Source organism: Danio aesculapii, chromosome 6 (genome assembly GCF_903798145.1).
Source record: "Danio aesculapii chromosome 6, fDanAes4.1, whole genome shotgun sequence".
Classification (NCBI taxonomy): domain Eukaryota; kingdom Metazoa; phylum Chordata; class Actinopteri; order Cypriniformes; family Danionidae; genus Danio; species Danio aesculapii.
Genome location: NC_079440.1, coordinates 34,732,909 through 34,754,825, shown reverse-complemented (window position 1 = coordinate 34,754,825; position 21,917 = coordinate 34,732,909). Strand labels below are relative to the sequence as shown.

Genomic DNA, 21,917 nt, shown 5'->3' with positions numbered 1-21,917 from the left:
TCTGCTACATCTATGGTATGTGTAAGATTTTTTATTTACGTTTTTTTTTTTGTTTGTTTTTTAGGAAAACAGTATCTCCAGCAGAAAAGATATCCATAGATGCTGTATTAAATTGTAATGAAATCTGTGTTTTTGATTCATTTGAGTCAATGATTCATTTAAATTATTTAGCCTGACATGTTTACTGCTCCAAAATATTTTTAAAGTTTCTCAAAATTAAATATATTGTGTTCAAATGGGAAAAACGTTGAGTTTTTTACCCAGACATTTATAAAGAACTTATTTTACTGCAGTAATCACAATACCGTGAAACTGTGACATTTTTATCCAAGGCTGTCATACCGTCAAAATCTTATACCAGCCCATGCCTATTTACTACTTCCAAATAATTTGCTAAATTGAAGGAATAACAATTGTCAAAATACTTGCACTATGACTATAAATAAAAACCCTAAACTAATATAATAAGAATATATCAGTTTGCAACATCGATCTGCATAACAAGCTGTATTTGATGTCTACATATCAGTGGAAGTGAATGAGACTGGAAGTTACGATTGGGGTTATGATGACTGTGCCCACTGTTATGTGAAAGAATAAGGTCAATACAATGCACTGTGTTTCATTTACTGTACAAAGCGTGCAAAAATGAGGCATGTGATTGTCTTCTGGTTGCTTATCTAGCATAACATTGTAACATCACTTCAGTTCACACTCAATATATTTGCCACCAAAATGCAAAAAGCAGTGCTAATCCTGCCCTGGAGAAGGGTTTCATAAAAGTAGTTCTAAAAGTTACTTTAGCTGGGTTTGAAATCAGTGTTTCACTAGAGCCCTACTGTGTAAGGATTAGTTTTACAAGGGTAGATGGAGTCATGTAAATATATCACAGGATGTCTGTAATAGTAGTGGTCAATTTGCATGGGATGAGAAATCTTAGTAAACTTACCAGAAGTGCTTCTTTAAGCTGCAGCATATTTGAAAACCCCCAGAAACAGCAAATGACAGAATATTTGCATACATTTACTGTGGGGCTAGCATAACTGAGATTATTTTTACAAAACTTTTTACATAGGGTAAAAGTAGCCAAGCTTTTACCTTTTTAACTTTTACAGTCCCCAGTGATTACAGAGATGAGACATTTAGATGTAAATGAAATGACCAATTACATTTGACAAAGGTCCAAATATACATGAGCTCTCATACATGAGCTCATTTGTCCCATTTTGACTGCTATGCCATCATAAATTGTGCAAGGAACCCATTAAAAAGCTTTAAGATCAAGTGGAATACTCTGTTGGCTGTGGTGACAGCTAATCAGTTTTGGCCAATGCTAACAAATATTAACTATTTTCATGAGTTCAGCATCCAGCTGTGAAAGAATACATACAAGCTGAGTGAAGAGAAGTTATCTTTCACTACTGACCTACAGTACTTTTTTAAATAGAGAAAACATTTTACAAGTAACTTTTATTCTAAAACTTTGACCTTGAAACAAAAAATGATTAAAAAAAGCACGAATTTAAATATTAATTTGGCTACTGTTATCCATGAGTTTTCAAACGTACTTTTTGACAAGAGAGCCTTAAAAAAAAAATCACAAAGCTCTACATAATTATTATTACTATGTTTTCATTTGTTTATAATTCAAATTCTGACTGAGGAAAGTGTTCTGGCCAGTTTGTTATCGTTCTTATCGGCTACAGTTCTTACTTTAAAAAAATTTATAGATCCATATTTTTTCCTAATGATTTATCATGTAATAAATTTGGATTTTAAAAACAAGTATTTTTCTTTCTTTTTTTTTATAAATCTTTAGGAAATTTTTTGGTACATCAAAATGTGTGGATATGATGCCCACCCGACAAGTTAATCCAGGTAAAGATAATGCTGAAAATGTCACTAAAATGATAAATTTCATAATTAAATAGAAAATTAGGCAAATAACTGCAAAAAGATATATTTTTTTTAGAAAAAGGACCCCCCTTTTGCCAGGCTGCCTACAGGCCTGGTGTTAAACAACTACCATTTAAATCATAGGTCTCAAACTGGATTCCTGGAGGGCCGCAGCTCTGCACAGTTTTGCTCCAACCCTAAGCAACCACACCTGATCCAACTAATCAAGGTGTTACTAGAGACCATTAAGCACGTGTGATTTGAAGGTGGTTGGAGCTAAAATCTACAGAGTTGTGGCCCTCCAGGAACTGAGTTTGAGACCACTGATCTAAATAAAGATAACCTGGGGTTAAGCAAAGTGTGAAAAGCCATAAATTGTAGCTTAACTTTATTAGGTATCTATTTAAATAAATATTTAACACATTATGTGATTTACTTGTGAACAATAATATCGTGTAAATAATAACAAGTCAAGAAAATTCCAGTACTTTTAAATTACTTAAAGTAATCACAATAAAAAGTGGCGTTGTGTTGCTATGCTGGCTCCAATGAAGAATGTGCCTATTGGTTAGCATCTATTTGACGACAGGTCAAATCATAAATCCTCCTTAAACTGGACTAAACACTAATTCGCCCAATCTGTTTTGACTGACTTTGTGGTGGTACTAAAAATAATTAGGGGATTATGGACCCCCACAAATTGTCCATAATCCACACCCTGTGCAATTGCAATCTGTACTCTGTAATGATATTTATTTATTCATGCCAGTGAACAGGTTACAAATACTTGCACACACACCAGATTCATTCCTGCATAAACCGATTGAATAATTCAACAATTCGTGCTGATCAGTCCACTTGCATTTTAGATAAGAAAATGCATTGCTTCCTCTTACAGCCTAACTGTGTCATGTCCAAATACAGGCACTGGAACCAACCCATAATAACATCCGAATCCAGCACCGGCTATCTCAGCTGCGCGCGCGCTCTGCACATGAATCAAGCAGGGACCTTAATATGCATTAATATGCATGGCAGCCAGGATCTCGCCTCGGGCATCGCGGGATATCACAGAGATCTCGACCGGCTGAGCTCACCGTCCCTGGACCGCTGCAAACGAGCCAGTCACCATCGCGAAATAACAAGCCTGAGCTGTCGAGCAGCACTGCATACGCACGAGCAGGAGCGCAGTGCTGCACTACGGCACGACCGAGCGCGTGTCTCGCATCTCTGCCAGATTGACACCCAGTAACAGCCAGCTGGTCGACATTAAGACAACCCAGCGGGGAGGTAAACTGAAACAGCACAGCCAAGCGCGAGATGACATGAGCTGTGTTATGAGAGACATTGTAGGCTGCCCACTACATTAAACACCGCGTTCATGATGGACAGACATCCTATCTAAACTATAAAAACAGCCATGAGGAATATGTGCAACTTAACGCATAATTATATTCAAAGATCACCAAATGACACATACCGAAGAGAGGAGATATGAACAGGGTGGTTTTAAAGGCAGTGTGGGTGGGATCTATAGAGGTGTGCTGCATTTTCCAAAGGTAAACATGAGGAAAGTTGAATAATGGAGCTGACAGATGAGGAATGTATTATCTCACATCACTTACCTCAGTCTCTTGGGGTCCCTCTATTTTTTCCTAGGCACTGCAGAGGTGAGGCAGACCTTCAAGGAATATCCAGCACAGGGAGGAAGCCGCAGGCAGCAGCAGCAGCAGCAGCAACGGTGCTACACACTCCTCACTCCCCAACACACACACTTACACACTCACTCAGCCTCTGCGATATTGTTATTGAGGTTTGTGGAAGGGGACGGCAGAAGGCTCTCATAACAAGCGCTATACTGTGAGGCTGAACACACCTCCTTCCACAGAGCTCATCCAATGGCAGACGGAGGGTCAGACACACTAACACACACACATCAGCAGCAGCAGCCAACACCCCCCATCCAGATCCCCATCATGATCAGATGCTATAGGATTAAAGTAGTACATACTAAAAGATTATGCTGTTGTTTATCCTTATTGCCTATACAATATGTATGCTGCTTGAGCTTTGCACTGACATTGCCTGTGTGCGTGTGTGTGTGTCCAGCTGGTGTGTAGAGTGTGTCACTGATACTGAGGAGGGTTTAGTGTGGTAAAGTGATTTAAAAAACAGCACAGCTCAGCTGGGGCTGAAAGAGAACAGGACATGCCTCTCATTCTTTGAGCTCGCTGCTCTATTTCTCCGCATTTCCAGACTCCAGGCTTCTTCCCAGGGCTGGTGTGCCTGCGTTCTATTAGACTTCATGGTGTACACTGTAGGGACTGAGAAGAGGTGCATTTGATCAGCTACACTCATATACAGTTGAAGTCAGAATTATTAGCCCCCCATTGAATTTTTTTTGCTTTTTTTTTATATTTCCCAAATGATGTTTAACAGAGCAAAGAACTTTTCACAGTATGTCTAAGAATATTTTTTCTTCTGAAAAAAAGTCTTATTTGTTTTATTTTGGCTGGAATAAAATCAGTTTTCAATTTAAAAAAACTAAATTTAAGGTCAAAATAATTAGCCCCTTTAAGCTATATTTTTTCTATACAGAACAAACCATTGTTATACAATAACTTGCCTAATTACCCTAACCTGCCTAATAAACCTAATTAACCTAGTTAATTGACTTCTGTTAAGCAACGCAACAAAATAAATAAACAAATAAAAATAAATATCCATTTTGGCCAAATATATGTAGTTAAAACTAAAGTATGTTAATTCAATTGTAAATAACTATAATAATATATTATTACTGTTTATAAAGGTGCACACTGATGTTTCAGCCAATATATTATTCACACATAAAAACTCTGCAACGCTAATACTTTGTGAATGGTATCTCCCAGTAAATCCCAGTAAAAGTAATATGCTTTATAATATAATATATATTAATATAATATATAATCGGCTGGGTCAGTTGGCATTTCTGTGTGGAGTTTGCATGTTCTCCCCATGTTGTCGTGGGTTTCCAGAGTCCAAAGACATGCGCTATAAGACTAGAGGGGCAGTAAGTGGAAATTGTAGAATCCGCAGATGCAGAACCACTTTGGGTCAGTCATCCTTTTCAGTGAAAGGTTCACATCTATGGAATGCCATGGCTGTTGATTTAAAACTACAATCAGAATTCCCAGTTTTTTTTCTGTAAAGCTGAAAGAATGGTTGAAATCTTCACAGCAATGTGAACATTAAGTATTATTCTTTCAGGTTGGTCAGGTTTACATTTTTCTATATGCAGATTGACCTACTTTTAATGTTTGTGGCTCTGTATATACTATGCATGTTTGTTGTATTGTTTTTTCTTGTTTGTTTATTTTTTACATTTTACATTGCTGCAAATTAGCTTTATGCTATATGCCCTATGTACACAACATCGATTATCTTTGTATAACAATGTCAAGTGTATTGTCCCTGTTAATTAAACAAGCAAAAATAAAAATAGGTGAATTGAATAAGCTACATTGGCCATAGTGTATTGTTGAGAATGCAAGTGTATGGGTGTTTCCCAGTGTTGGGTTGTGGCTGGAAGGGCATCCGCTGCGTAAAACATGTGCTGTATAAATTGGCGGTTCATTCTGCTGTTGTGATCCCAGATTAATATTAGAGACTAAGGCGAAAAGAAAATGAATGAATGAATAATGTAATGTTATATAATATAATATAATATAATATAATATAATATAATATAATATAATATAATATAATATAATATAATTATTCATTCATTCATTTTCAGCTTAGTCTCTTGATTAATCTGGAGTCGCCACAGTGGAATGAACCGCCAATTTATACAGCACATGTTTTACACAACAGATGCCCTTTTAGCTGCAACCCATCACTGGGAAACATCCATCCACAATTCATACACACTCATTCACTCACATACACTACGTCCAATTTAGTTTATTCAATTCACCTACCACATGTTTTTGGACACCCGGAGGAAACCCATGCAAACACAGGGAAAACATGCAAACTCCACATAGAAATGCCAACTAACCCAGTCGAGGCGCAAACCAGCGACCTTCTTGCTGTGAGGCGATCAGGCTACCCACTGCGCCACTGTAATGCCCACTGTAGTATAATACATCTTAATCTTCTGAATGTAGTTTTTTTTTTGCCTAACTATTTATGTCATAGTACATTTACATACATCTTGTATAGATCTCTCTCCTCAAAACTGTTTACTTCACCTAACCCTATCGCCCTCTCATCCTCAATTTTGCACTACTGTAACTTGTTGTTTAGTGTGATTTGTATTGAAAGGATTTATTTATAAATATATATATATTATATATATATTATTTATAGCTAGAAAAGGCATAAAATTTCAAAAAATTTCAAGCTACAAAACATGGGCCAACTTTCTTCAGCCTAAAATATTTTCATATAAACATTTTTAACCACGATTGACATTTGCCTGAATGCATGCCAGTGCAGTTACTGATATATAGCTGTTTTGACAACCGTAGCCTCAGTCTTCTCTGCAAAAAGTTCTTTTTTTTTGTCTTCCTTACACATTTTTCTGACAAGGGAGTTCTAGAGAGATGCAACCCATCAGCAGATGCTAAAATATTATTTCAAAGGGTTTGAGATCAGCCTCTTCAAGCACATCTGCAGATTAGTTGTCTCTTGAGTAATATACAGTACGTGGGTAGGTGAACTGACAGCTGTGTTCTTCTGTGCAATGCTATTCTCCATAAAACACTATTGCACATGGCATTTCTTTTCTCATCGTTATCCTAAATAAGGGAAAAATTAAAGCATCTATAAATATACACCTTTCCATGCAATTAAAAAAAATGTGTGAGTGTTAGTATACAAAAAAAAATAAAAATATAATTGTGAAATGTTAATCGCATGTCCTAGTTTGCTGTTCCTGCGTTGCTCTAGATGTCCATCTGCTGGTAAAAGGTGGGCAATGCTTTTTATGCACTTTAAAATAATTTTTAAAAAGGTTAATCGTATGCATTCCATTTTACTCGTGTTTTTGTAATTTTCCCTAACAACAATTCCCTAATAACAACACCAATAATTCATCAATGACAGCATTTTTCTTAACCCTTTGACTGCCCCACCAAGAAAAAATATTTGTGAACTGAATTTCTTAACTCCTGATGTCGCTAGTTTACACCATAGACTTACACACTCAGGCAAACCACATCCCATAATTTCTAAAATATCAACCTCTACCAAATGGTAGATATGTCGTTTTATGGTAAAAGCACAGGAATTAATACATATACTATGAAAAATCTGAAAATATGAAGCGCAAGATAAAAAAAACAATCAAAATAAAACATGTTTGAATACTAAATCATCTTTATTTTTTAATTATCCTATAAAATATTTCAGATTCTTATTTTACACGTTTTCTTGTTTTTTTTTTTGTTTTTGTTTTTTTTTACAATAAAAGCAACATTAAGAGTAGTAGTGCAACAGGATTATGTTTGCAAACTAACAATGCTGTGTAGTGTAAACAATTATTTAAAACAGTCAAAATATGGTCAACCATTTGGTAGAGCAATCAGTTAAAGGGTTAAAACGATTAGTCTTGTTTTCAAGAGAGATTTCAAGACGTATTTCATGACATGCAGTTAATGTTTCACAAAAATGCGTTTTAAAATATCAATATTTGATCAAAATAACACATTTATAAAGACGTTTCAACCAAAAATTGTACCATCGGGGCGGCTTCCTGTAATGATCCCTATTTACGCTGATCCAAATTCAGCCACCTTTTCACAAACGCCAGCCAGAATTACCCGCAGCGCTGATCTCAGATCGGTTAAAAAAATGGCACGCAGATAAGACGATGGGTAGTCCAAAATTTTGCCAGCAAAATGATTTAGATGTTTATTAATGGTTTTGAAAAACTAAAAATATCTATTTTATTCAGAATACTTATGTAGTGACATATTGCGCATCTCACCTTCTTTAATGGCGAAATAATTATATGGACGCCTCTTTTTGTTCAGGCACTAGCGGCAACTCCTCGTCGTGGAAAAAGCGCCAAGTTCTACAGCAAACGCGCTTGTCAAGTTGTTTATATTTAACGCGAAACCGCGCACTTTTGGATTGTATTTCGCAAAAATGTAACCCTTGCATAAAAGGTCATATAAGGTAAGATCATTTTAAACGTAGTTTTGTTTCGTATTACGTAACTCTGAAGTACTCCTGCAGAAATGAACCTGCATGTTGTGTGGGCTGGGCGGCTAACGTTACTCGGTTAGCAACACTGCTATATATTCGTGTGTTCATGCTAATGAATTAATAATGATAAAACGAAACGCGATCACGTGAATATCAACGCATAATCAATCATATATGTGAGACATTGAAAGCTAAAGTCATGTTATTTGTAGAAAGTGCTTGTTTTGTTTTCGAGAGCACATCCGACTTCAAGGCTTTCACGCGGTTTGTGGCTGATATTGAAGACTCTGAGTGAACTTGTTCCGTTTTGACGTTTGTTTTTGTTTCTTTTCAATTTTAATCAGTGAAAGGTTAAAATGCCCGGACTGCACAGTGAAAGCGGAGTGGTGGCTGCAGCTGGCAGTCCTGTGAAGAAAAGCAAACTCTCACTCAAGTTCTTTCAGAAGAAGGAAACCAAACGCGCCCTGGACTTCTCAGAGGCCCCGCCAGAAGACAACAGTACCGCGGAGCCACAAGAGACTATTTGGTATGGCATGTTTTTATGGAGCTATTCAGTTTGTTGGTGGAATACATTTTACTAATTGTTCCATTATTTCCCTCTGTAAGTCATGACCAGGTTGTGCCATTGCCCTGTCCTTCGTCTCCTCTTACCTGCGAGAAGCTTGAGAGCCTGGTCCCCTTCGTTGGGCTCAATAATTTGGGGAACACCTGCTACTTGAATAGCATCCTTCAGGTATGTTGTTCATCTTATCTTCAGTTCATGTATTATTCATGTCACTATTTCTAAGCCAGGACAACAGGGGTGAATTAAATAAAGAATTATCATTTATTTATTTATTTTAAATCAATCTCTAAACCTAATTCCCACTATCTATTAGTTGCAATACATTAAGATAGCTATTTTTTTTAAATATACAAATGATGCATTATATAATTAAAATATGCTCTAATTTGCAAAAGATTTAAAAAAAGATTGAGGATAAGAAGTTTTAACTCTTATTTTGAATCTGTTTAACTTGTTTTAAGGTCTTATCTAAAGTCATAACTTGAACCATATGTATATATCTCGACTGTTACTTTTTATTGAGTGATTATGAACAATTTTGTAAAGATGACTTTTCAAAAATGTACCTTGGATTTAATAAAAATTTGACTTTCTTCAAACTTTCAAATTCCAAATGAACCAAATAGCTCCAATAATAAACTGATGAGATACACTACCAGTCAAAAGTTTGGGTTTTTTTTTTTTTTTTTTTACGAAAATAATTTTGTTTATCATGGTGGCATTTGTTAAATGTAAAAAAAAAAAAAAACTATTAAATATTTATTACAATTTAAATAACTGCTTACTATTGTCTGTAGTTTCAAATGAAATTATTACTCCAGTCATTGGTGCTTTTATTAATATTACCATTAATAATAATAACAATTAATATTAGAAGGATTTCTGAAGGATTATGTGACTGGAGTAATGAAGCTGAAAATTGATCTTTAAAATCACTGAAATAAAATATTAAAATATAAACTACTTTTGAACATTTATTGTATAGTGCTATAACATTTCACAATTTTACAAATCGTACTGTGTATTTAATTAAATAAATACAGCTTTGGTGAGCAGGACAAGCTTATTTAAAACATTTTAAAATCGTACTGACTCCAAACTTTTGACCGATAGTGTGTATATTTAAATATTCTTGGAATTACCATTATTAATCCCATTAGAATGAATGTAATTTAATAAAATTATTAAAAAACAAACCGCTTTTTAAGATGTGTATTGATATCTGAAAATAGTGTAAATAATATGTAATAAAATAAATATGCATTTTGTGGGGGGGGTTTTTTCACTAAAAGCTGCAGCGAAATATAGATATAAAAAATGTGACTTTAGATTGTAGTGTCTTGCTGTAATATCTGCATTTTGTTACTGTTGTTTGGATCGAATTAATCAATGACGGTTTCCAATTACAGGTTTTATATTACTGTCCTGGTTTTAAAGAAGCCATCAAGTCCTTGTGTCATGTGGCTAAACTGAAAGACAAACCACAAGAAGATGGTGCCAACAATGAGGTTGGTCTTCACTTTCATAACATCTCTTGAGGCATTTGGATAGATATCAGTACCAGTAGTCTTTTAAAAAAGTAAATACAGAAATTTGAAGTGTTACCTTAAAAGCAACTGCTAATTACATAATAAAATATGCAGAACAGATAATAAATCCATTAAACACTGAATGATACTTTGTTATTAGGGGGACTCTGGTGAGAACACCCTACCTGTTCCCATGGAGCTGCTGGGCAGTTTCCACAGCCTAATTTCCTCTGTGGAGCAGCTGCAGTCCAGCTTCCTGCTTAACCCAGAAAAATACAACGATGGAGAGCTAGCCACCCCACCTCGTAAACTGCTTAATGCGCTCAGGTACTGCTGTGGGCCAAAATGTCACTTATCAACATTAAAATTAAAATAAAAATTATGGAAATAGGTATATGAATATGATATCCAACTAACTTTTGATTTGATTTTCCCTCTGCAGGCAGCTCAACCCAATGTATGAGGGTTACTTGCAGCATGACGCACAAGAGGTCCTGCAGTGCATCCTTGCGAACATTCAGGAGGCCTGTGACACTATCAAAAAAGAGCAAACCGACAACCAGGACACCACGATGATCAATGGAACCGAGTCTGTCCAGGAAGGTGACGGGAGCTCTGACAGCCAGCTGAGTGGAAAGAGAAAGAGTGACACAGAAGCGGGCAATGCTAAGAAGAAGCCAAAATCTCAAAGCAAGTCTAAGAAAAATGAAGAAAACATGCCTATGACCCGCTCGAAACGCAAGTCCTCCAGTGATATAAGCACAGAGAGTTCAGCTACTGAGCAGAGGAATAGCGCAGAGGAGCAAGAGAAGGAGAGAGGGAGCACCACAGAAGAAGAGAAGAATGACAGTCCACCTAAAGATACAGGCAAGAGGACTAGGAGAGGGAAGCTGGGCTGGTTGAGGCCATCAGGGAAGCAGCCTAGCATCTTCTCCAAGTTTCGGAGCATGGGACGAATTACTTCACACGTAGGAGCGAGAGGAGAGACCAAGGAGAAGTCAGATTGTAGTTCTCAGGAGAAACAGGACGAGGACAACTCTGAGAATGAAAACAAAACTCATGAAGTTAAACCGGTTCTGGGAAAGAATGAAGGTAAATATTTCAGCATTTTCTGATTAAATCCCATGTCCTAATCAGATCCTAAAATGAATAGATGGGTAATATTCAATTGGTTTATTTAAATGTTTTTAATTAGCATGTTATCTGAAAACAACATTAACAGAACGTTTTGTGTCTTGTGTAATCAGAGCGCTCAGGCCTGGATGTGCTGAAGTGGATGTTTCAGGGTCAGCTGGTGTTGCGGACACGTTGTCTGGAATGCGAGTGTTTCACAGAGAGAAGAGAGGATTTTCAAGACATTAGTGTGCCTGTGCAAGAAGAAGAAACCCTGCCTTCTGACTCCAGTTCTGAGAGTGAGTACATTTAAATCTCTTCATGTTTGCTTTTTGCTGCTGGTTAGAACATTTCAGATGCTCATCATGACTACATTTCCTTTTACAGTTTCTCCAGATCCCAAGCCTGAGCTGAAAACCCTAAAGTGGGCCATATCTCAGTTTGCATCTGTTGAGCGTATTGTGGGTCAAGATAAATATTTCTGTGAGACCTGTCGTCACTACACAGAAGCTGAGAGAAGTCTCCTGTTTGACAAAACGCCAGAAGTCATCACAATCCATCTCAAGTGCTTTGCTGCCAATGGCTCAGAGTATGTATCCTATATTGATGCATGTATTCAGTTGATCGTTCAGTTGCCTTAGTCGTGATATTGAGGGTGGAAGACCCACCTACAATCCCTGTCTGTCCTTAGACTCAAGCCTGCATCCCTCGGGTCACAATCCTTGCTCTCTAACCGATAGGCCAGAACAACCATAATGAAATGACAAAAGTTATGTCAAAATATAAACTAATACAAATGAAAACGGTACAATAGCTACCTGATGGCAGTAAAACTGCTCTCAGTTCTTTATTACATGTGTTTCTAAACAAAAATAGCTCATTCAGTCCTATTCAAGTTAGGACTGCACAATATATAGTTTCAGCATCGATATCGCAATGTGCGCATCCACAATAGTCACATGGCAAAGATATGCAATATCCAGTCTGAATTATAGATGTAGGAACACTGAGGAAGGCATTGTGCCGAAACGTTTGTGTTTTTGAATCACCCGAACAATGAAAAAATAAAAACCGTACGAAGCAATTACTGGAGTGCGAATCATTACCTTTTTTACTTGAATTTTTGTCTCATTTTTAGTACAAATATCTACATTTCATAGCAAAAACAAGATTTTACTTACCTCACTGGCAGATAATTTCCTTTAAAACAAGCAAAATCCCTTAATTTTCACTTATTTCTTCTGATAGTGAAAACTAAACAATATTTTTACTTGGTCTATGAATTTTTTTAAATATTTAGACTAGAAAAAAAGACAAAGTAAAAAAAAAAATAATTTTTTTGGCATTGTGATTAATTTCTGTACCAGAATACTGTCAGACTCCTCAGAAAACCGTCAAATAGAGCTATTCAAACCATCTTTTCAAACTGTACTCGTATCACAATATTTATCACATCAAATAAAATATTGCAATATCAGATTTGTCCAATATCATGCAGCCCTAATTCAAGTTCTCAATGTAGATTTGAGCAGTTAAAACAATTAATTGCTTTAATTTTTTAAAACAGGATGGACCCTTATGCTGGCCTTTCCAAGGTGAACACTCCTCTGCAGACTCCTCTGAAACTCTCTCTGCATGAGTGGTGCACTCAGCCTGACTCTCCAGACTATGAGCTCTTCGCCGTGGTCATGCACAGCGGAGTGACCATCAGCAGCGGTCACTACACCACCTACATCCGCATGATGGATCTCCATCACACCAACATCAAGCCTCAAACTCATGATGAAGAGCATGACCGAGACCAAGAAGAAGATGTGAAACAGAAGAAAGAGGAAGCTCCTCAAACCGACTATGATGACGGCGAGGTGTCCTTCAGCTTGTCTGGCAGAGGGCGAAATGTGAACAGAGCCAGTGGAACTAATAACATATCCAGCAAAACGGCAAGCAAGAGGTGCTCTGAAGGTGTTGGGCTTTTAGGAGGACAAAGGAGCATCACCAGCTTTGAGCTCAGCAACAGCAAGCAAACCAATCCAGACAAGGCGTCCAGCTTGTCCAGTCGTGCTCTCCTTCAGAACACTGTGAAGAAAGAGCCAGAGGAAGACTGCGCTGATGCCGTGGCTGACGGGACACAGGTGAGTTTTGACCTCGCTCTAAGAAATCTTCTGGACTTTGAAGGAAAGTGGATGCTGTTTGATGACTCTGAAGTGAGACTCTATGAAGAAGAGGACTTCCTCCGAGCTTGTTCCCCAGAGACCTGCTCCACCTCTACACCATACCTGCTCTTCTACAAGAGAGTCTCTCAGTAAAAACAGGCAAGTGTATTGGGACAACATACTTATGGAGTTTTTCTGAACTACATTAAGTACGTGCAGGAAATGTGTTGATAGTTTATGTATGTTTTTGGAACAAATGTCAGCAGGAAGCAGATTTGAACTTCTAAGGCTGTGACATTTGTTGCCAACTTTTCCCTTTTTGTCATACTGTTTTTGTTCTTCACTCTTTCTTCTTGTTCAGTGAATCCATGCTTTTTAGTGACCCTCATGCAAACGCACCTTGGCACTTACAGAAGTGCACATCGGTTTTCCTGTACTTTCAAGCATTCCCTAGAAACTTGGCACAAGTAATTTGTGCACTGATGTTTTATATTTTTTAATGAGACCAATTTTTGGTTGTTTGGGTTTCCGTCTCGAGTATGAATTTGCATTTTGACTGCCCTGTTTTAGAGGATGTTCATAGTTTAAACCCAGTGTAGATTTCACATTGTTGATAGTAGAGGACACAGGTAATGTTTTGCTCCCAATGGCAGTTATGACTATTTGCACACAGAGATCAAGTTTCATTTGACAAGTGGTCGACTCTGAAAGGACAGAGTGTACTAATTGCCTGTAACAAGTGACCACAACGATAAAGTGACATATTTTTGTAGTTTCTCTGCCATACCTCAATCCAGTCTAAAGAAGCTTTTCTCCTTTTACGTGTTGTGAGTAGGCCCTACCAGTACAGTTAGATCTCGGAGCAATAAATAACACCCTTCATGGAGAATCTCTATTATTACATGGTATTCTATTGTATATTTGAGAACAGAGGGAAAATGTAAATATTTTTCTATTGTCTGGTTATGTAGATTCTTATTTACCACATTAAAACACCAGCATATAAAAAGAAAAGCATTGTGCTTGAGTTTCTTTAACAGCACACGGAGATGACTATAAGAGTATTTATTTAGCAAAATATTTAACGTAAACAAAAGGTACATAATGCTGAAACAAAATCACTTTTTTGCTTTTTCCATGAGGATTAAATAAACTCTCAAGTTGTACCGTGGTTATTAAAAATGTAATGGGATGAAGTAAAAAAATTAAATTAAAAAAGTGCACACAGGAATTGAATACAGTTTGACACATTGTATGCTAAATTCACCATCAGTTCTTATGATCATGTAACAGGCCATTTTGTACACTAATACAAAATTGGAATGATGTACCAAACGTCTTAACACTTTTTACTTCATGGCAAAAACACTGATAGTGTGAGGAGCGTAGATATATGTACAAATAAATAAAATTGCATTTGTTCTTTTTATTTCTTCGGTCTTCACATGTCTAGCTTGCGAAGGCTCATTCTGCTAAAAGAGTCTCTGAAAGAAAAGAAAAAATACTAATGTTAAAATGCTCAATTAAACATTTCATTGACAGTCTAAAAAATCCCCTTAACAACTTGACTACCTTGTCAAGCCGTCCTTTTGCTGCTTGTTAAAGCGAGAAAAAAAGAGGTTAAGTACATTGCAAGCTCCTACAGCTTTTTAGACAATCACATCCACTATTAAGCTGCGGTCACACTGGGCTTTTCCTCCCATAGACTTCCATTCATACGCACACGAATGCGTCAGACCTGAAAAGCAGGGTCATGCATTAAGTTTCGCAGTTTGCTGCGGTGCAAAGTTCAAGCTTGGTGAACTCTGACCTGCGAAATCGCATCACTTGACTGCGTGAGACCAATCAAGGATCAAAACAGGACCTCTCTGGACAGAAATTTAAAATAAGGAGCAATGGCTGGCTTTTTTTAATGTCTAATCATCTTGTTTAATCCCGCCCCCTTTCGCAGCGCCGCACGACAGAATTTCGCACACACAAAGCCCAATGTGACCACAGCTTTAGTAACCACATACCGCCTTTAAGTGGGTGGAGTACTAATTTACATATTTTACTTTAATTTTGATTGAATTCTCATATATTACACTATTTCTAAAACTAAAATGACATTTTTCTTTTTTATGTAATAAACTGATGGGGGCTGTATGGTGCACCCTATGACTTGGTGCATTACTGAAATATTAATAGCGGTCTTCAGAGATCAGCTCACACCATTATTCATTCATACATGCGGTCAGATTTTTTTTTTTCATGTGTTAAGAGCGTTTGACATGATTTTGTTGTCGTCTGACCTGTGTGAGTTGACCTGTAACACGGGTTTGTAGAGTTGCGGGATCTTCCTGTTAATGAGAGGCTGCAGAGCTTCCTTCAGCCTGTGGTAGTTCCTCTCCAGCTCTCTCTGATACTCTTTCTGGTCTGGACCAATCAGACTCTTATTTTTGCGTAGGGCATCTTCACACCTAGGGAGATCATTAAAAGTTGAATTTAGGCAGTTTCAAGTTTAGTTCAACTGTATTACTGGACAGTGCATTATATTAGGGGCCTTCTCATCAGGTACGAATATCATTGAGACTGAGAAAAGAGCACGATACCACAGGTAAACACTGCTAACAATAGCAGCGTTCTCATCCAAAGATAGCAAATAAGACTTGTGTGCCAAACTGGAATATTGCATAAAACATTTGCGATTACAGCAGGGTTTCCATTCAATGAGTCAAAATATACAAAATCGTCACTTCCTGATAAACTGGCACCAAATATATAAAATAAATAAATGAAATTTTATCTTGTACAATAAATTACCTGCACCTCAAAAGATGAAATGCAGTGAACGAACGGTGGCTTTGGAAGCAAAGCCGTTCAGGACATTTCCAGTGATAATATGAACCACTTTAGCTAGGGACTTTTAGAGCAATCAAAACAACATTTCAGTGTTGTTCAATGTGGTTGGTCCACTGATTTGTTCATTAATGCAGTCCCATTACAACACGTGTCAAACTCAGTTCCTGGAGGGCCGCAGTTCTGCACAGTTTAGTTCCAACCCTAATTAAACACACCTGATTAAACTAATAGACTGCATGTACTTGATACCTACAGATAGGTGTGCTGAAGCACGACTGGAACTAAACTCTGCAGAGCTGCGGCCCTCCAGGAATTGAGTTTGACAGCCATGCGTTACAACCACCTTTTTTATTTTACACAGTTAAAACAAAATCAAATAACTTTATTGATGCTGTAATTTATTCAGTAAATGTGTTTTTCAGTAAATACACATATTTTCTTATCGTATAAAGAAGTTTATCTTTCACGCATGATATTTTAATGCACATTTTCATAATTTATGCTCATCTTAGCACTTCCAATATGCATTTTTATTCCAAAATGTGCATGCAAACTAGGTGGATTAAAAACACAGCTATTAGCAATACTGTGCTGAGGTCTCTTAATTAATTTAACCACTTTAATAATTAATAAATCAATTAAAATGTATTCCGCCATGTTCACTTTTAAGAAGGTTTCTACACAAAGCTTTATGAATGAGACCCCTGGTGTTCTGCATGACATGTACCCGCCTCCGATCAATGTACACTTGTTTCTGGAAGTTCCAATTGTGCTGGATTAGTCCCTACTCTGAAGTAGGAGCTAATAAGAGTTTCCTCAAAACTGTTCCCCGCTCTTGTGGTGCAGACATGCTAAAAAGCCACCTTAAAATGTCATTTGAAAGCATTTAATATCAAACCTCTTGGTGAAGTCTTTGAAGCACAATCGTAGTTTATTATGGTGCCTGTAGAGTTTAGGATCACTTGGGATCTCGGACAGAAACACCTGGGCCACCTCGAGAGGACCCTGTAGAGCAAATTGTGACATTATTTACTCAAACTTTGAATCTGTGAATCTTTTTAAGATATACATTCTGGAGGTGAAAGTTTTAGATAATTCGGCTTAAAATGTATTATAAGACTTGGCAGGTCACCTGGTTAACAGTAGTGCCCACAGACCCCTGTAGAACCATCTGCAGCATTTTGGCATCAGACGGATCTTGATGAGTGGCGAAGGCCAGCTCCTGTGTCTTCTTCTGCATGTCCTCGATGGCTACTTCAATAGGTGTGGAGATGATCTGAAAGACAAATATTAACATTTAAAATCATTCCTCAACCGAAAGTGAACTAAGTAATACCCACAGAAGCTTATACATTGATAGTGTGTGTCATAGGTCTAGCTTAACATTTGCGCTAGGGGACCCCAGAAACACACACACAGAGAACCAACTGGAAAAAATATATGACATCACATTAAGTTACATTTTTTTATTTGTGTTTAATTTTTCTTTGGTGCACCTCAAGTTTCGACTTTTGAGCTTGTTTTATTTATCTTATTTATTACTTAAAGTGATAAGACATATATGCTTGCAGCCAGTATGTTTGCTTTATTTTTACACATAGGATGTCACTTTTCACTATGGTAAAAGAACACAATCGTGAATTCGAAAGTAAAAGCAAACCATTCAAGAGTTGTGTTATTGTGTAGTTTACCGTGTAGCTTAATGAAATGCTTTCAACTTACAATTGGACAGTCCAACATGTTTACAGCTATGTTATGCTATTTTAAAGGTCTCCTGAAGTGCTTTGAAATGTGTTTTTATTCAATGTTTGACGTGATCTCAACCGAAACACAAAGGGATGGTGGGCCATAGTGTAGCCCCTCCCCTTTTTAGAAAACAGCTAATAGTGTTTTGCTTCATCAGCGCTCTGCCAGTAAGAGTAGTTGAGCTCAAGTGCATCAAATGTGAAGCGTCTTTAAGAGGGCGGGGCATTTCAGACACTAGAGAGCATTTGATTGGTCACGATTTGATGAGAAACTGTTGTTAAAAGTGACCGCTGATCCATTTAGGCCAGGGGTGTCCAAACTCGGTCCTGGAGAGCCGGTGTCCTGCATAGTTTAGCTAGTAACTATAGTATATCTAGTAAGAGCCTAATTTGCTGGTTCGGGTGTGTGATTAGGGTTGGAGCTAAACTCTCCAAGACACTGGCCCTCCAAGACCGAGTTTGGACACCCTTGATTTAGGCGGAAGTGACAAACTACAAGCCTTCCATGTTTATATCTTCTAAATGTGAATTTTTGTCTTTGTTTTGGAGCACACTAGCTTATAGATATCCTAAAAACTATTACTACTGATACTAACATCTAAAAAACTTTATTTTAATTTCATGGGACCTTTAAAATGAGCACTGTATTACTGCATTACTGTATTAGTGCATATGTAACAAATCATACAAAACAATGTCACAACATTTTGCTTCAGGGAATGAACACACATTGTCTGAAGGGTTGCGGCCCCCCTACAAGCTACGCCAATGTGGTGTGTGTGTGTGTTTTTACCTCCTCTTTGTGGATGATGTTGATGCGGGTCTTGATGTAGGGGAACGCGTGAGAGGTAGTAAGGATGGTTTTTCGTTTGAACTGTTCATGTAGGTCACCATGAGCTCTGCCATCGAGTGTGAATGGTGTGCAGTAGACGAAGCGCCGCAGGTTGTAGTTCTTATCAAAATATGTGATGCGGTCCTTCATTTCATAAGTGTCAAAGTACGGCTCAACATACGTGATCTGAATAAAAGCCTGAATCAGGAAAAAGAAAATCATGTCAGATATTTGTCATCAAATCTAGACAAAAAGTAAAAACAGGGTTCCCACGCTTCCTGAAAGTAGTAGTTCTTTAAAAGTACTTTAATTTTAAACATGGATTCGAGGCCATTAAAAGTGCTTGAATTAAAGTTGTTTATGATTTTATTTTAACAATTGTACTCAATTATCAAAAACAGAATGAAAAAACTCCTACATTTAAATCTTACTCAATAACACAACAAATAATGCACATTTTATCTATATTTCAGAAACCATCTTTGAATAACTAAAATTAAATTAAAGACATTTTATTAAAGTTGTTTGAACATGACTTTTTTAAATGGTCAATCTCTGAAAAATTCTAATGTCAATTTTAAGTGTAGTTGAAAAGACTTTATGGTGCTACATATGCTGAGATATGAATTACAAAGGTGTTTAAAATGAATGGTGCTATAAAAATCCTTGAAACTGCTGTTCGTGAAAGTGGAAACCCTGTAAAAAGTAATCAAATCTAAACACTGCACCTTATTTGGGTCCAGTTTACACTTGTCGACTGGATTTGAGTCTTTAATGACTTCAACTTGATCCTCACCAAACCTTTCACCATAAAAACTCTAAAAATTTAAACAGAATTATTACAACAGCAGAGGTTATGCATGTGCAAAGATGAATTAAAAACAATGGAAAATGAAAACCGAATCAAAAATACAGCTACATCAAAATACAGAAATGCTGTATACCTCAAGCCGATGTGAGATTTCTGCCAACTTAGTGATAGCCGGCTCTTTGTATACAAACTCCTGCTCATCCAAGTCACCAAACTTAGAGCCATAAAATCCAACTCTGAAATAGGTGCCAAACATCCTCTTTCCATCCTGAAAGAAAAAAATGTGTCATTTTTAGCAACCATTTTTTAATATGCCAGATAACAGAAATATAAATCCTGTTGATACACGTTGACATACAGTATGTCATGGGTTGGCATTCTAAAGTTGCTCGAAAGGAAAGGTAAAGTGCAATGAGGCAAACAAAACATTTTCTCTTGGCAGCAAGTTATCGAGTGACAAAAGCCATGTAAACATTGTCTGGTACATGTTTACATAAACTGCATTCAACACTGGAAATAGTGATGCAATTGTATAACAGTGAAATACAGAAGAAGAAAAAACACAGGCACTAACACAATATTATTATTACAGTACAAACATGAACCACATCTGAAAATATTTACCAGAACTTCAGAGAAAAAGGAGAAAGAAAAGGTTTTTCAACCCTTTTACCTTCACTGCTTGATTTTAAGTAGTTCTGGGGTGTTTTCAATTATTATTATTATTATTAATTAATTACATTCTGTATTGTTTGTTAATTTTATAATACCATCCAAAAGTTTGGAGTGAGTAAGATTTTTATGAAATTAATACTTTCATTTAGCAAAGCCATTTATTTGATTAAATAGACCATAAAATGTATTGCATATATATATATATATATATATATATATATATATATATATATATATATATATATATATATATATATACACACACACACACACACACACACACACATACAGTTTAAGTCAGAATTGTTAGACCCCCTGAATTATTAGCCCCCGTTTCACAACCCCCTCCCCCCGGTGTATAGTGCTTCGTGTACAGTCTCAGATTGTACTTGAAGCACTGCATTAAATAACATTTCCCCCGCCATGTCTTTATAATGAGCATTTATTTTACCCCATTATATTTAATGGAGCTTCTGCGCTAGCCTGCCGATTCTGACGGTCGTGTGTGAGTAAACAGCTTTTTGTCTCGCTTTACGCTTGAACAATTAAATATATACCAAAGTTTATTTAACTGAATGTATTTTACTTGCATTACAACATCGATGCTGTTAAAGGAACCATATAAAATGGAAAAAAACTCACAATAACAGGTCACTGGAAGTTTATCAGTATGGGAAAAATATTAGCTCAGTGTATACCCTATTAGGCAAGTTATGGTTTGTTCTGTAGACAGTCGGAAAAAAATTAGCTAAAGGGGGTAATAATTTTGACCATAAAATGGTTTAAAAAAAAATTAAAACTACTTTTATTCTAGCTGAAACAAAACAAATAAGACTTTCTGCAGAAGAAAAATTATCATCAGACATACTGTGAAAATCTCATTGCTCTGTTAAACATCATTTGGGAAATATAAAAAAAAAAGAAAAAAAAAATCAAAAGGGGGCTAATAATTCTGACTTCAACTATATATATATATATATATATATATATATATATATATATATATATATATATATATATATATATATATATATATATATACACTTTTTTATTTTTTTTGGTGCGGACACAAAGCTTTTTTCAACATTTACACAACCTGACAAAAGTCTTGTTGTCTATGCAAGTTTTAGTAACAACAATTAATAACTTGACTTCTAGTTGATCATTTGGTATCAGAAGTGGGTTATATGAAAAGCAAGGGCCTCTAGATTACGTGTTTTTTTTTAACCAAAATAAAACATGATCATGCCTTGATTTTTTATTATTTCATTAGGACAGTAAGGACTGACTTTGCTAAGACAAAAGTCTTGTCACTTAACAGAAATAATGTACAGTATAGAATATGAAGTCATGGTTCAGTGGAAAAAGAATTAATATTGTGTATGACTCCCATGAGCTTGGATGACTGCATCCATAAACCTTTGCAGTGACTCAAATAAATTATTACTAAAGTCATCTGGAATAGCAAAGAAAGCGTTCTTGGAGGACTCCCAGAGTTCATCAAGATTCTTTAAATTCATCTTCAATGCCCTCATCTTACCCCAGACATGCTCAATAAT

The 21,917-nt window shown here is 36.5% G+C and overlaps 3 protein-coding genes across 21 annotated transcripts in view; 1 reads left to right on the top strand and 2 right to left on the bottom strand.

Annotated features, from left to right (window-relative positions):
- kank4 (KN motif and ankyrin repeat domains 4) overlaps window positions 1-3,777 on the bottom strand; it is a 97,914-nt gene extending 94,137 nt beyond the window's left edge. For both annotated transcript variants that reach the window (XM_056460069.1, XM_056460067.1), the window contains exon 1: window positions 3,522-3,777. The gene's annotated coding sequence lies outside the window, so the exon portion shown is untranslated. The remainder of the gene's footprint in view (window positions 1-3,521) is intronic.
- A 4,171-nt stretch (window positions 3,778-7,948) lies between these two features.
- usp1 (ubiquitin specific peptidase 1) lies at window positions 7,949-14,461 on the top strand. The gene is made up of 9 exons (XM_056460071.1): window positions 7,949-8,064; window positions 8,439-8,620; window positions 8,701-8,827; window positions 10,069-10,167; window positions 10,349-10,515; window positions 10,631-11,280; window positions 11,436-11,600; window positions 11,689-11,890; window positions 12,869-14,461. The coding sequence occupies exons 2-9, from the start codon at window positions 8,451-8,453 to the stop codon at window positions 13,605-13,607; spliced, it is 2,319 nt and encodes a 772-aa protein (XP_056316046.1). The 5' UTR covers window positions 7,949-8,064; window positions 8,439-8,450; the 3' UTR covers window positions 13,608-14,461.
- Window positions 14,462-14,504: 43 nt separating this feature from the next.
- dock7 (dedicator of cytokinesis 7) overlaps window positions 14,505-21,917 on the bottom strand; it is a 76,502-nt gene continuing 69,089 nt past the window's right edge. For 12 of the 18 annotated variants that reach the window (XM_056460048.1, XM_056460055.1, XM_056460057.1 and 9 more), the window contains 7 exons: window positions 19,817-19,942; window positions 19,601-19,690; window positions 18,834-19,070; window positions 17,428-17,571; window positions 17,194-17,300; window positions 15,746-15,913; window positions 14,505-14,938 (listed from right to left, as the gene is read on the bottom strand). In XM_056460048.1, the coding sequence (XP_056316023.1) occupies window positions 14,896-14,938; window positions 15,746-15,913; window positions 17,194-17,300; window positions 17,428-17,571; window positions 18,834-19,070; window positions 19,601-19,690; window positions 19,817-19,942 (915 nt within the window). In that variant the 3' untranslated portion in view covers window positions 14,505-14,895. Of the gene's footprint in view, window positions 14,939-15,026; window positions 15,047-15,745; window positions 15,914-17,193; window positions 17,301-17,427; window positions 17,572-18,833; window positions 19,071-19,600; window positions 19,691-19,816; window positions 19,952-21,917 lie in introns of all 18 variants that reach the window. The other 6 variants (XM_056460049.1, XM_056460058.1, XM_056460061.1 and 3 more) reach the window with 2 other exon arrangements.

Excerpts from the sequence above, each read along its gene's own strand:
- usp1 (XM_056460071.1), top strand. The coding sequence starts at position 8,451 with ATGCCCGGACTGCACAGTGAAAGCGGAGTGGTGGCTGCAGCTGGCAGT. Across the intron at positions 8,828-10,068 it reads ACTTGAATAGCATCCTTCAG|GTTTTATATTACTGTCCTGG; the intron begins GTATGTTGTTCA and ends TTCCAATTACAG. Across the intron at positions 11,891-12,868 it reads TTTGCTGCCAATGGCTCAGA|GATGGACCCTTATGCTGGCC; the intron begins GTATGTATCCTA and ends TTTTTAAAACAG.